The sequence below is a fragment of the Megalops cyprinoides genome, chromosome 3, assembly GCF_013368585.1.
Source record: "Megalops cyprinoides isolate fMegCyp1 chromosome 3, fMegCyp1.pri, whole genome shotgun sequence".
NCBI classification, from domain to species: Eukaryota; Metazoa; Chordata; class Actinopteri; order Elopiformes; family Megalopidae; genus Megalops; species Megalops cyprinoides.
In genome coordinates this window covers 33,874,925-33,889,315 of record NC_050585.1, presented here as the reverse complement: position 1 = coordinate 33,889,315, position 14,391 = coordinate 33,874,925, and the positions used below count along the sequence as shown (strand labels likewise).

The 14,391-nt window shown below is 40.6% G+C and overlaps 3 protein-coding genes across 4 annotated transcripts in view; 1 reads left to right on the top strand and 2 right to left on the bottom strand.

Annotated features, from left to right (window-relative positions):
- The window catches only part of LOC118774094 (cullin-5-like), a 38,659-nt gene extending 38,239 nt beyond the window's left edge, over positions 1-420 (bottom strand). For both annotated transcript variants that reach the window (XM_036523223.1, XM_036523224.1), the window contains exon 1: positions 380-420. In XM_036523223.1, coding sequence (XP_036379116.1) covers positions 380-403 — 24 coding nt within the window. In that variant the 5' untranslated portion in view covers positions 404-420. The remainder of the gene's footprint in view (positions 1-379) is intronic.
- Positions 421-2,601: 2,181 nt separating this feature from the next.
- Positions 2,602-3,939, bottom strand: LOC118774946 (ras-related protein Rab-39B-like). Its single transcript, XM_036524575.1, has 2 exons — positions 3,509-3,939; positions 2,602-3,275 (listed from the first exon to the last, which is right to left on the bottom strand). The coding sequence occupies exons 1-2, from the start codon at positions 3,721-3,723 to the stop codon at positions 2,849-2,851; spliced, it is 642 nt and encodes a 213-aa protein (XP_036380468.1). The 5' UTR covers positions 3,724-3,939; the 3' UTR covers positions 2,602-2,848.
- A 567-nt stretch (positions 3,940-4,506) lies between these two features.
- LOC118775577 (solute carrier family 35 member F2-like) lies at positions 4,507-12,547 on the top strand. Its single transcript, XM_036525558.1, has 9 exons — positions 4,507-4,610; positions 6,160-6,280; positions 7,600-7,772; positions 8,640-8,767; positions 9,154-9,313; positions 10,146-10,302; positions 10,445-10,497; positions 11,023-11,177; positions 12,256-12,547. Exons 1-9 carry the CDS (start codon positions 4,580-4,582, stop codon positions 12,541-12,543), a joined length of 1,266 nt encoding a protein of 421 aa, XP_036381451.1. The 5' UTR covers positions 4,507-4,579; the 3' UTR covers positions 12,544-12,547.
- Positions 12,548-14,391: the final 1,844 nt, after the last annotated feature.

Below are 14,391 nucleotides of genomic sequence, written 5' to 3'. Positions count from 1 at the left end.
AAAGATCCAGTCAACAAGCTCGCTAGCTAGCTAGCCAACGACAGATCAATCCCTTCGATACGACATATCACACTGTAGTCAGTTAGCTATTGTTTAGACAGATTTGAATATAATTTGATTAACTCACACAATATATTAGCTGGCTAACCAGCTATGTAGCTAAGTTTCATAATGTACAATAACCTAGCAATATTGAACAAAACCATGAATACAACCAAATCCAGCTTCTCTGTCTTTCTTGTGCAAAACGTGAAAGAATATTTTAACTATAAATGCTGTGGCTACATAAGGATAACGATTTTATCTGAGGCAGACAATCGCCGAAAATAAATGTCATATACACAAAATACTGCCAATTTATAAATGAAGTGCCTCCTACCTTTAACAAATTAGACGTCGCCATGTTCCCTCAACTTAGCCCTCGCAGAGTCTCGCGAGATTTCCTCGGATTTGCTTGTTCAGAGGCCTTATCGAGTCTGAATGGTGTAGGCGGACTAGGTATACGGCGAAAGTTAGGTGCAGCACAGTGAGCGAGCAGTCTGAAATTCTGCTTTATGATGGAAAACTCGTTGTTAAACGTATAAAGCTAGGTAAGCTAAAATAATGCCTGGCTTGTGAGCTGATGCATTTGACTGAAAATTCACCTAGCTACCCAGCAGCAAACAGACTAACATTGGGGCATGCCACAAGAATAGGAAACAGATAATAAAAAATGATGAAGTTTCAGGCCTTCGTGTCATGGGAATAACCTGTTACCATACCGAGCGCCTCTTGTAAATCAGTTTCTGGCATATACTGCGTCTGTGCCCCATCCAAACCTAACTAAAGCAAAGAACTAAAAAGGCATGGACAAGAGCAGATCTATAATTAAACTGCATGCATAATACCTAATACACCTGTGGCAGTTACACAATAACGTTTGAGTATGTTTTCTTTGCTATTCTGGTTCCTCATATTTTGATGGCAAAATGTTTATGGCTCACATCCTTAACAGTGTAGGTTTTGTATGACCTCTAGGCCTAAGTATTTTTTTCTGTGATCATGTGTTCGTTTATGTAGAAAACAAAGCACAATCAGAGGTGTGACAGATAAAAACGCAACTAGTGCTTGATAGGTCTAATACATACACGGGTAGACCTTGGCGTCTGTATCTCGCCTACAATGTCTGTTGACTTACCATCCAGGAACTTAATAGCTGCAGTTCCTTTTATTGTTGTACGCAAGCGTAGTTTGGAAACGGCGATTTGTCCGATTCTTCCTCTTGTTTGGATTATCCGCTCAGTCAGGGTCAAGTTGTTAAATTCCCTCATTCCATTTCTTGAGGAGCATTTGGAATGCATAACAGACCATACTCGGGGCATGTGGGGACAAAGACTTCTATCGACGAATTAATTGCGTTTAAATAAGGTAAAACTCTTACTCCCAAATTATTTCTTTGCATAATAGGCTAAGAATGGGGAGCTTTAATATTAAATGACATTGTACGGTCTCCACTTTTTCATCATCTCTGTTTACTTTGTTAGTGCTATATATAGCCTATCTCAAATCCATTGAACCTGAAAGTCGTGTTCTGGTAAGAAAACTTATAGGTTTTAATTGGAAATAAACGAGTAAAACAAACATAGGCTACATCATGCAAGTGCTGTTGATAGTATCGGTGATGCTAGCTACCTAAAAACTAATTCATGGAAATAAGTATTTCTTTGTTTAAATAAACACAAGTACACAACAACAAACATTCTGTCATTAACAATTTAATCAAATATCAGCTAATTATCTAAAAAGTCAATGTTGCTGCAAAGAAAGAGAGCATATTGAAACCATCTTGGCACTGTCTTGCAATGGATGTTCCGTTGGCGCTAATTAACGATCTGGCCCTAATGCTTTTGACCGAGGAGATGTACAAGATCTTTTTGTGGACTCCGAAGGCTGGAAAAGGAAAATGTAATGAGTCAGTAAGGGAGCGCTCATGGGTGCTCACCCTCAGATTCTCTCCACGGTTTAAACTTTATTTCTGCTCATACTTTTTTTTCCCCTAATGGAGCAATTTAATTTTTAAGTGAATATTTTCCTTTATCAGTCCAGAATACCGCGACACATTTCTCAGCATAGCTTCTTATGTGGTTGAACGGAATGTGGGGTTGCACTTTGTGAATATAGACCTAGATACCTTTATATGAATATATATAACTAAAACAATATATATAACTAAAACGACCGCTATCCAAAAGTAAAATCGCGTTGGGCTTCCCTCAATAAATCTTGCATATTGAATTGTACTGGGGTTTCAACCACACCACACAAAATAGCTTAGCAATGAAATACAAGATGAAAATGACGATGAAACGATCTCTTGTTACAGGCGAATAGAACTGACATCATCAAAATACACTCTTAGCCCTTTCACTGATAAGATAAATTCCTTTTTTGCTGTCAAGATCTTTTGCATTAATGAGGCACATACATGAAGCAATTGCACTCAGTCAAAGGCATTATTATTCTAATGTCTCATACTGTTCAGCATTTAAACCTGAAAAAAGTTTTTTTAAACACAGATGGAAAAGTGTATTAATACAACAAAAACTTGACAGTGGTCTATATCATACGGAGAAAACGAATAATTTAAATATCGTAGCCTAATTGATATTTCGGAATTACGCCATGAGCTACACAGAACTGAATAGAAAAACATACGTTGTTAAACAAAGGCTAGCTCAGGATTGCCTCAAGGGCAACACGTTATCTTTTTCCCCATAACAATTCGCTTCCTCGGTGCATTGTTATAATTCCTCTCTGGCTCATCCTGTATCTTTGGCTGTAGACTGTTACTCCTCCACACTCCAAACCACTAGCACAGGCACCGTCGACCAGGTTTTACCGCTTCTTCTGAAGAGTGGACAACATTTGGGACGAATCCACTTTTCACGCCTTCCCAGTCCTCTTCAATGCTTATCTCGCCTCTTTTCACCCGTTCATAGATGTCCCTGGTTAGGATGGTGAAAGACTCTTCCACATTCACAGAATCTTTTGCTGAGGTCTCGATGTACTTCATGCCGAAGGCCAATGCCACTTTCTCAGCTTCCTCGCGTGTCACCTGCCGCAGTTGCACAAGGTCGCACTTGTGGCCCACCAATAGGAATACTATCTGAAAGGGTTGTACGTGCATCTTTGCCTCCTCCAACCAGTCTTTAAGGTGTTCAAACGATCGTCGGTTTGTCAGATCAAAGACCAACAATCCTCCCACTGAATTGCGGTAGTAAGAGCGTGTTATGGATCTATAATAAAACATGGAAAAACAGATTGTCTTGAAAAGGGAATTGTAAACATTACAAATAATTATTTATTAATCAGTGCTTAAGCTGTTATGTAAGACATGGTAGTAATGGACAAGTCTTGGTAAACAACAAAAGTTTGATTAAACTTAAAAGCACTCATTCGCGCTTACATTACACACAGTTAATTAGCCCACGATACCGTCGAGATGAAAAAGTAAAACAAGTATGCATACCTGAACCTTTCCTGGCCTGCTGTATCCCAGAGTTGAAGTTTGATACGCTTTCCTGGTTCGATCTCCACCAGGCGGGCGAAGAAGTCTACCCCCACCGTCGGGTCGGAGACATCGGTAAACTTCCCCTCAGTAAAGCGACGCAGCAAACATGATTTCCCCACCGTCGAGTCCCCAATTACAATTAGTCTGAACTGGTAAATCCAAATTGCTTCCATCTCAACATCCCCGTTAATCTGCGAATTTAATGGTAAACTAGATACCCACAGGCACTGTAATAATGACAATGCAATAACCAAGCAGTGCAGATTTGGAAAATGCGCAAAGGCGTATAACAAGATTGATAGCCCAACACGAACAAATGAACCCGAAAATATTCACGACTTTTAGTTAATAGACAAGTTTAATACATCCTGTAAAAGCCTGATGTTTGTTATGCGCTAATCCTACGCAGGCTACCATGCGCCACACACTGCTTCCAGCATATTCGTCCAAATGTGGCATTACTGCAGATATCACATCATCCCTCCCTTTTCCATGACACGTTTCGTGCAGTTAAGTAAACGCTTTAACACCCATGTTTTACGACTAACAAAAATAAACAAAATAGCCTATAAGTTTATTTCGAATAATTGCATAGCTACTTAAATTGCTTCAACCTCGGCATTGTTTATTTTTTCTCTTTGAATGACGTAGCAACACCTGATGATCAAAAAAAATCAGCACTGTACAATACAGAAGCTATTAGCCCACTCCACTAACGTGATCCTCAGACACCACTTGCTCTGGAAAAGGAGTTGTCACTTCAGCACCACAATAGTTTGGTTGCAAACGCAACATTGCTCAACAGCATGAAACTGCGCACTTTGGATCGACAGAGCTGGCTACGTATCCAAGAAAAGGTTTAGAGCCGGGTTTTGGAATATGACCAATTGGACGAAAGAGAGGGGTTCCTGGGCGGAGAATAACTATGTTTGAGTGGCTCATTGACGCATAGGCGACACACCAGTCTCGATTGCGAGGATGCGGTGATTTATCTATTCTCCTGAAGATTAAAGGCAATACGAAAGGGAAATGGACGGAAATGAGAGATTAAGCTACACAGGTAGTGAAAACATATTACAAAAATATGGAATATCCTACCTGACATTTCAATGAAATGCTAACAAACTAGCTAGTTAACCAGCCAGCTAACGAGGGAAGTAGAGCTTGGCAATTCAGTTTCGCTAGCTAGCTAACTTCAGGAAGCATGCTCGTTAAAGCTGGTTTTCAGTTAGTCAGCTGCATAGCCATTATTTTCTTCATTTTCTTCACGTTAATGCTTTAAACGTAGGCTTTTTCAACAAAATTGGCAGGTGGACACGGTAACGTTAGTGGCCGCTGTAGACACGTGTAACTTAAAGCCACGTGGTAAAGGCTTGCTATCCAGAAGTGATGCCCCGAGGAAGTACGGAATTCGTACTGCATTAACGTCGTCTGGGTTTTTTTTTTATAGCTAACCAATGTGTGCATCAAAACGTGGAACAAACACATGTAAACTTGCTGCGTTCCGTGTATTCTTGAAGTCTCAGTTGCATTATCTAATAGTATTCGTATTTGTGTGTTAGGGTACATGCAATAATTGATGCACATTTTGTACGAAAGCAACGGAATGATTCGGTTCATTCGACAGCTGTGGCTGTGTCACTGAAACGATTGTGTATGTCGGTTCCTAAACACAAACCACGTGTCACATAAGCAACATCAAAAGGAACACCCAGACTATCACGTCGTAAACTGTATCGTGGTGAAGAACACAGGTTGTTGAAGCCTACCTTGATTGTTTTGAATATGTAATGGTTTCTTCACCATCAAGGCGTAGAAAAGGGACCTTCTATCAGTGTAACTAACACCCAGTTTGCGACTCCAGTAAGGTAACTCACTCGCCTGCCAGCCATATCGTTGGTGTAGTACAGTAAGAGTTGTTCATTTTTGTCAGCTAACTGGGTACGCGTCCCTCTTCTCATTCCCTCTTGAACGCGGTTGACCTGTCCTGGTAATGGTCAAACAAAGACAGTAGTCACGCTTGTTAATTGCGCTGTAGTCATCGAAATCTGTCTGCTCCTTTTTTTCCCTGTGTGCTTACATATATGCGCGCGTTGTATCATATCTTGTGTATATATGTAGATACTTGAACGGGACATTAATGCATTGTTGTTTATAGGGCTCATTTTAACATGTATTGAGTGTTGATAAGTATATCATGTTGACTACGTTTTACCTGAAGGCCGTGCTCCAAAATTAGTCTGGATTTGCATTCATGAGAAGCAGGGGTAATTTTTTGTACCAAGGTGGAGGCAGACATATAACGGTAAATTAAAGGGACATGATGCATCACACTCTCTGTGTGCAGAGCAGGAAGAGACTGTTGAGGACTGTGGAGCTGTCTTAAGCAGGAAACAATAGCTGTCCATGGCAGGAGCTCCAGTTGGCAAACTATAATGAGGCTCAAATTCCAACAAAGATTAAAGCTGCCTGCATTTTGGTTCAGCTCCAGTACTGGGATGATTTGGGCCTCAGAATACATCTGAACCTGCTCTGACTCACACTCTCTTTCCTCCTCTGTTCTCTCTCTCTCTCTCTCTCTCTCGACCCCTTTCCTATCTGATGGTTAGGGCTGCTTCAGAAGAGAATGGAACCAGGTGAGCCTTTGGAAGTGTCTGCTGATAGCAGGACATGGAGGGGTGCCTTTGTCAGTGGACTGTGTCGCTACAGGCTGAAAGACATCTTTACCTGGTGAGCTAACTTACAGATTCAATGACTCCAATAAATTGCAAGGCTGTGAAGAGGGAATAAGCTTTCACCTTATGTATAGGCAAATTTCATTGAGGAAAAAAGCGTTATGAAATCATATGTGTGTTTTAACTGTCTTTTTCAAAGGTGTGTGATCAAATACGCACTTGTGCACTGCATCTGCATCACTATTGTTACTTTTTCATTTCTTGCATTCTTTACTCACGAGGTTATCAAATTTCTATTTGTAAGGTTAGTAACCTCATCAAATCTATGACATTGTATTTGTTGTAGCAAGTTTTTACAATTCACTGTTTTTACTGCAGTGTGCTATGTTGTGAGGCTTTGTGAATACCTGTTAATGAGTATGAGGAGAAAAGCTCTTTCAGTTTTTTTTTGCTGATGTGAATACTTTTCAGATATAAAATCACTATATAATAATTTCGATGGACGCATCATTAATGCGGCCCAAGCTCGAAGTGACCACAAAGACCTGTCCATACAATGCCTTTTTGCCACAAGCAAATTTGAATTTGTGATCATGGGATCATAAAAGGCATTATCCCAGGTTACGTCAGTTCTACATCTTAAGCAGAAGTTTTTGAAGAGTCGATGTCCAACCAAAATGGTACATTTCAGAGAATGTGAGCAATAAGTATGCAGCAATGTGCTGACAGCACTATTTCATACGAGTCTTATTTAATATTTCACATCCAACTTGTAAAATTGTTTTTAGAACACATGTCCTCAGACAGGACCTGCCAACCTGCTATTTTTGTTTGAAAGTCTGTTATCTTAGACTTTGGCACACCACCCAGACATTGCTTTGTTTGCATCCAGAGGCTCTAGGAATGATGTCCTAGCTTTCTGTTTGAATGTAATGGCTTGTGGCAGATCACCATGAAATTTGGCCATTTGTATAAGTATCTTTTCTGTGTATATGTATCGAGTTTCAAACCAGTAGATGTAACAATTTTCATATTTAGACATAATTTACATGTTATGCGTAGATGCTGTTAATTGCATGACTTTTGATGGATATTTTATTAGATGTAGCAAAAATCATTGGATGGCTGTGAACACGGGAGCATCCAAACAACAAATTTATGAAAGCTACATATTAAGCATAGAAGGAGGTGTTGTTTAAGTATTTTCAGCAAAAATTCAAAATGGTTCAGTGTCTTATATGGTAAAAGTCAATGTGTCTCTGCATATAAATCTGTAATAGTGGTGCCCCTAATAATAATAAACAAATTCAAAAAACGATATTTCTGTAGGTTCATTCATAACCGTGGAGTAACTGTTGACTGTAATCGTTGTAGGCATCTCCTCAAGGTGATGGCCATGGGTCAGGCTCTGTCCATGTTGATATGCGGGACAGCAATCACTTGTCAGTATCTGGCTGAGAGCAAAGTGGAGACGCCGATGCTCCAGAGCTTTTTAAATTACGGCCTGCTCCTCTTGACCTACACCACCATGCTGGCTTGCAGAAAAGGTGAGCCACCCTCCTGCTCATCTGTCATGTTGTGTGAGAAAACACAGTATGCGTTTGTACTCATGTCAGATGGTATTGAGCTGCCCTTACACATCAGGATCAACAGAATAATGCTGCGCTGCCCCTGCTGACATCTGTATGGCCTCTGTACATTATGGGTACCTGTACACTCTGAATATGCTTCAGTATTACGCTGTTCATTGAAACAGAATGGCTTCGAAGTCTGTAATCTTTACTATTTGTTAGCTTCATGGACACCTTTATTCAGAGTGATCTCAAATGCCTTCAGTTATACACAGCATATTATGCATTCTGCAACACATTTATAACATTAGAATTTTACTGGAGCAATAGAGAAAGCAACTTGCTGAAGCGTGCAGAACAGCTGTGGTACAGTGCCTGTGTGCCACCTTTATGTGAGCACTCTTCTTTTGCTTCGTACAAGAAATAATGTGTCCTTTTTTGGAGTTGCCAGTGTCCCAGACATACAGTATATGTACAGTAAGTGCCTGGTTAGTAGCTTGGGAAAAGGGTGTCTGTCACATGAAATAATGTGGGTTTTAATCCTGGTATGTGCCTGTGCATTATGTAGTTATAATATTTTGAAATATTTTAACTGACTAGTGCTGATTGCAAAAGGACTATCCCTGCAGGGTTTTCCATATACTTACATGATATTTATTGTTTGTTCATGTTGTGTCATTCATATTTGCAAAATGTTGCCCACTTCCACCTGTTTCCTGTAGTGGTAATGTGTGTTGCTGTGTCTCACTTTGCCCATTTGAAAAGGATGTTAAAGTTAATGCGCCTGACCGATGTCCACAGTAATAACCCGCAGGGTGCTTTTTCTTTGCTTTTTAAACATAGGGGATGAAAATATTTTGCAGATTTTGAAGACAAAATGGTGGAAGTATTTTCTGTTGGGACTTGCAGACGTTGAGGCAAATTACACCGTAGTGAAGGCATACCAGTTCACAACACTAACAAGTATACAGGTGAGAGAATATCCTTTTCCCAGCAAGGTGCTGAAGATTGATATTGTCTTCTGTAACACTGCTGTCCTCGTATATTCTAGTGGCTTTCTATGTGCAGTGATAAAGCTGCAACCCAGAATCAGTTAAGAGATCTTTAAATCTTGTGTCCTCATACTCCTTCTGGTCCTGGACAAGGTGTTCCATTTATTAAGGAGGTCAGGTGATGGATGCTCCCTGAATATTTATGAGCTGACAGACCTGTCCCACACTTTCGCCTGTATGTTGTAGCACCTGCAGCATGGTTCTGTTACAACAAAAAGGTCAGATTCTGTGTCTCTGGCTGTTGTGATGAGGTGTAGTTCTTTCGGAATGAAAGCTCAGATTCTTTCCTTTGTTCTGTGTTCCAGCTGCTAGACTGCTTTGTGATCCCGGTGCTGATGGTGCTGTCCTGGATATTCCTGAAGACCCGATACAGGATGGTGCACTACGTGGCTGTGGGAATATGTCTCCTGGGGGTCGGGGCTATGGTCGGGGCCGATCTTCTGGCAGGACGAGACCAGGGCTCCAGTGAGTGCACATTTTCCTTCACATGGATACACATGGATCATTTAAGAAAACCTGTGACCATTAATCCTTCGCTTATTTACCTCAGTTAATTGGAACTTCCCTTTATTCCTATGCCACATCTTTTCTGCGTCTCCTCAGTTGCTTTTTATTTTCTCTGTCCGTTTCGTATTTTTTTCCTAAAGATTTTCGAACAAAAATGTGTAGGTAATTTTTAATCTGTCTGAGGATTTGCATGGTAGTCACATGAACTGTTGAATGCTGTCTCTGTGCAGTTTCAGGCTTCACTGCACATATCTCATTATCAATCTACAGATTTAGAGGCTCTGACATAATCCATAGATTATAATTCATCAAAGAAAAGCTGACATGTGACACCCATGAAGTTCAGAGACTTTCCCTGGACTGGACACGAATATAAAGATGATGGATGAATTGTCCATTAACATGGTAGTTACTGTATGTTAATCAATAACTTCCGGTGGTTTGATTCCAGTTACGGTTGGTTACAGGTGCAACGAGCATCACATTATTAGTCTTAATATCCAAGGTGACTTAAATGTCTGAAATTGTATTCTTTGTCCATTTACACCATTGGATATTTGATCAGGCTACTTTGATTTAGTACCTGTCAAGGACACAGCTGCGGTGCCCCTACTTAGATTCAGCTGTCTTCTATTCATTGTGCAAGGTCCATTTCCCCAAGGCCTGCTCTGCACTCTGGCTGAGTATTGACATGCCCAGATAGTTAAGCAGTATGTTTAACTTTGCTATTTATGGTGATGCTGTCTCAGTCGGTACTACCGACCCACTGTTGCCCCCTCTCTCCTTGCAGCCAGTGATGTTTTGTTAGGGGACGGACTGGTGCTCATCAGCGCCGCCCTCTATGCTGTCTCCAACGTGTGCCAGGAGTACACGGTGAAGAACCTGAGCCGCACGGAGTTCCTGGGCATGATGGGGCTCTTCGGCACCCTGATCAGTGGGATTCAGCTGTAAGACACTCTCTCCGTCTGGATGTGGTACTGGCTGGAAAGAATGGGGATATGGCGAATATCTGTCCATTCTAATTGCTGTCGTAGTCCTTGATTTGAAGCCAGTCTTACCACCTATGTTCTGTTATGTTTTGTCTCACAGATCCATTCTGGAGCACAAAGCTGTAGCTGTGATCACATGGGACTGGACTATTGGTACGTTCAGCTCAGTATGGTATATCTCAGTGTTTTTGTGGTGTGTTGTCTCTGCGGCATTATGACAACAAAGGCTGCATGCCTTCAAATAGCAGTAACTGCTTTGTTGCAAATGTCCTCCAAGTATAAACTGATGATTTCCATTATGCCGTTATTCCATTATTATAATTCCATCCACTGGACATGTAGTAATGTTTCCTTTAATAATGCTATGAATAGAATCATGAGTGAAGGCTTGTCCATTTGCTAAAGCATAGAGATGATCTAGTGTATTCTGATGGGGGCAGTGTCTTTTGCATATGGTCATGATGTACAATCCTCAGTGTACTGTGAATTCATAGTTTTACATTTTCAGTGTGACTCTGCAGACTCACACATTGTCAAAATCTTTGTGTATAATTCCCTGAGTACCATGCTCAGTGAAAAAGCATTCTCAATGTTAGTAATAGTGTTTTCAGTGTCATACCATTCTGTTTCACAGAGTTTTCAGCAGATATAACATCAAAACTGGGTGTGTTTCCACAGTTCTGCTTTTTGCCACCTATGGCCTCTGCATGTTTGCCCTCTACAGCTGCATGCCTGTGGTCATGAAGTTGACCAGTGCCACGGCAGTCAACCTCTCCCTGCTGACGGCTGACCTCTTCAGCCTGTTTTGCGGACTCTTCCTCTTCCACTACACTGTGAGTAAAGGCTGTAGGGAGCACTCTTCGGAAATATCCAGGGATTTATCTGTTCTGAGGTGACAGATTGACTTGATGAGTTCAGGCCTTCTGAAAATCTGGAGTTATAAAGAAGAATGTAGAACTTGGTGGGTCTTGACTTTGGAAAGCCTAGCAACCCTAGATTACATTTGCCTTTTAAAAGGTTAGATAAATGCAGTAAATGGAGACGTGAACAAGATGGGCTTGGATTAATGTCATGAAATGAACTCTTAATATCCAGCCGAAATGGTGCAATGGAGGCTGCTTGGAAAAAATTGGCAATTTGTCACGCAGCATGAAAGCACATAAAACAGCACAATAAAAACTGCAAGTGCATCATAAGAGACCGGGAGGAATGAACTACTGATATTCTCCTGCAGTCACCTCTCACCATGCAGAATCCTTCTGAGACACACATGTACACACAAGTCTCATGTTTTTTATTCTGAGGATTTAAAATGTGATTCTTCCATGAGAAAAATTGGAATTGTGCATTCCAGGGCTAGTATTTAAGCAAATGACAGTAATATAATCCTTGAAATGTCTGTAGAACTTGATTGGAGTTTACCTGTGGCAAATTGAATTGATTGGACATGATTTAGAAAGGCACACACCTGTGCATATAAACTCCCACAATTCACGGTGCATGTCAAACCAAAAACCAAGCCACGAAGTCCAAGGAGCTCATTGTACAGCTCCGCAGTCAAATTGTTTTGAGGCATAGACCTGGGTAATACTTATGAAGCCACTGTAGGGGGACACAAAGCAGATAGTCAGTCTAGCCTCTCAATATAAACATGGTGGCAAAGCTGAATCTAGCGCACACCTTCCTCAACCCTTGTCCCAGCACTGTTGTGTCTACATGGCTGCTGAGTCATTGGCATAATCATTACATTACATTATTGTCATTTAGCAGACGCTGTTCTCCAGAGTGACATATATACATATATATATGTTCATATTTCCAATGGCGCCAAAGGTTTGTGCATGTTATAAATGTAGGTATAGAGTGCAGTCATCTACCTACCTAACTTGTCTTCCCCCTTTGTCTCCCCAGTTCTCGGGTCTGTACATTGTGTCGTTTGTGGTCATCACCGTGGGCTTCATCATGTTCAATGCTGTGCCGACGTTCACACCTGTCCCTGCGGCCGAATCCAACGAGGGAGGGTCCGAGAGTCCCACTGACGAGGACGATGGTGAGAAACCCGAAAGCGCCCTGGAGCTTCCCTCTGACGAGTCTCAGCAGGAAGAAGGGGCGGAAAGCGTGCACATTGGGATGCAGTGGGAAGAGAGTGAGCAGCAGACACAGACTGCAGAAAAAAGATACAGCAGCACCAAGATATAGCACTTCTCATGGCAGGGGAGATCTGTTTCCTTTTTTTAAGCATGTGGCATTCTTTTACCAGACCCAGTAATAATGCACTTTTACTCTTTGGAATAATCTGGGAGACCATTTATATGCTGGCATACTCTTTTACACTGGTACTGTATTTATGCATTTTTTGTACTGTAAATAAGATGCAAAGGCATTGAACATGCGCACACACACCCTGAGTGTGTGTGTGTGTGTGTGTGTGTGTATATTTTTATATGTTTTTTTGAGAAGTGTCCCTGCTGTAAGGCTTCCAAGTTGTTGAATCCCATGTGACTGTTTGGTAAGAAACATGGTTTTATATCCTGATGATGGTTAATGTATGAAAATGGAGTGTATCAGGCAAAGGTTTTTTACTTTAATGAAAGATTGAATAGACTGTTGAACATACCTGCTCCTCCTAAACACATAATGAGAATAAACCTCCAAATATTCTTTTTATTTTGGATTTCTCATATTTTCATGAGGGTTAAATTTAGATTGTTTTGTATGTAGACACACTGATTGTTCTCAGTTGCACATTGGCCAGTGTTAAGATATTCCAACCACCATCCACAATCTGAAAGGGGAAAAGGTATAAAAGTTTCATTTTTTAAGAAAATGATGTGTATGTGGTACTGTGCTCAGTTGAGTAAATATCAGGGTAAAATGTTACAGTGTTACGGTGATGCAGCACTATCTTGGTTTTTGTAATTGCATAGGTCACACTAGGTCATCCCCAGACCAGTGGCAAATGTACTTCTATATGCCTTGTTGTCATGGCCAAAAATAGTCAGCAATTTATATTTTATATTAACAATAAAGTTTTCTTTTTTTCAACAAGTCTGATTACAACCTTGTCTGTATTGATCATTATCATTGCACTTCTGTTAATAGTTACTGTAATTTTGTAAGGTGCATAATGAGATGGATATTTAAAGGGAATGTTTAAATGGGATATTTAGCAAACACAACTTTGATATGTCAGAAAAAAACACAAAAGTTTCGCGGCCATGCAGGCAGCAGAACAGTTTCCATTAGTCCTTAAACCTCAATCCATAACCAGCGTGCTTTTGTGTTTTTGAGAGAAGCAAGCTCAAACTCACTAGATTTCCCAAATAACATGGCAGCTTTAATATCATTGGTATACTACTGTAATCATGGTTGTTTGCTAGCTAGCTGGCCATATTAATTTAGAAATGCAAATTTTATTCTAAACTGAAGATGTCCAGACCTGGATCTGGCTAATGCTGCAGCTAATTCATCATTACCAAAAACCAAAGATACAAAAATCAGTTACTAGTTACTAGTATCAACCAGTGGGGCTTTATTATGCAAGTCATTTTTGGTTTAGATGGAGTTACAGTATAGCTCTGTCCAATACCAATTTATGGATGTTACAATCCTTACATCTTGCAATGATGTTGCTAGAGTAGTACATAAAATAAATGAGTTAATTAATGCAGGCAATTTCCACTGGTGGAGTAACTAGAGAATACCATTAACGCAGTTTATTTTAAAGCAACCATCCTCTGTGCCATGTGGTAGGATCATGTTCCAGCTGGAACACTGAGGGTGTATTAAATATCACGATATCAACCTTGGCTGGACAGACCAATGTACAATTTAAGCTGGCAGGCCCCGAGCTTCAGCCCCCCCGCCCCCCAAAAAAAGAAAAAAAACTGATCTAGGTCTTACATGATGACGTAGTCTCACATCAATGATTTCTTGATGACATAGTCTACACATATTGTTGGATTTAGTGGGGACATTGTTTGAAAAATCTACAAGACCCCCTTGCTACAATGAACACTGCAATATAGACTGAAAAATATGTTCCCG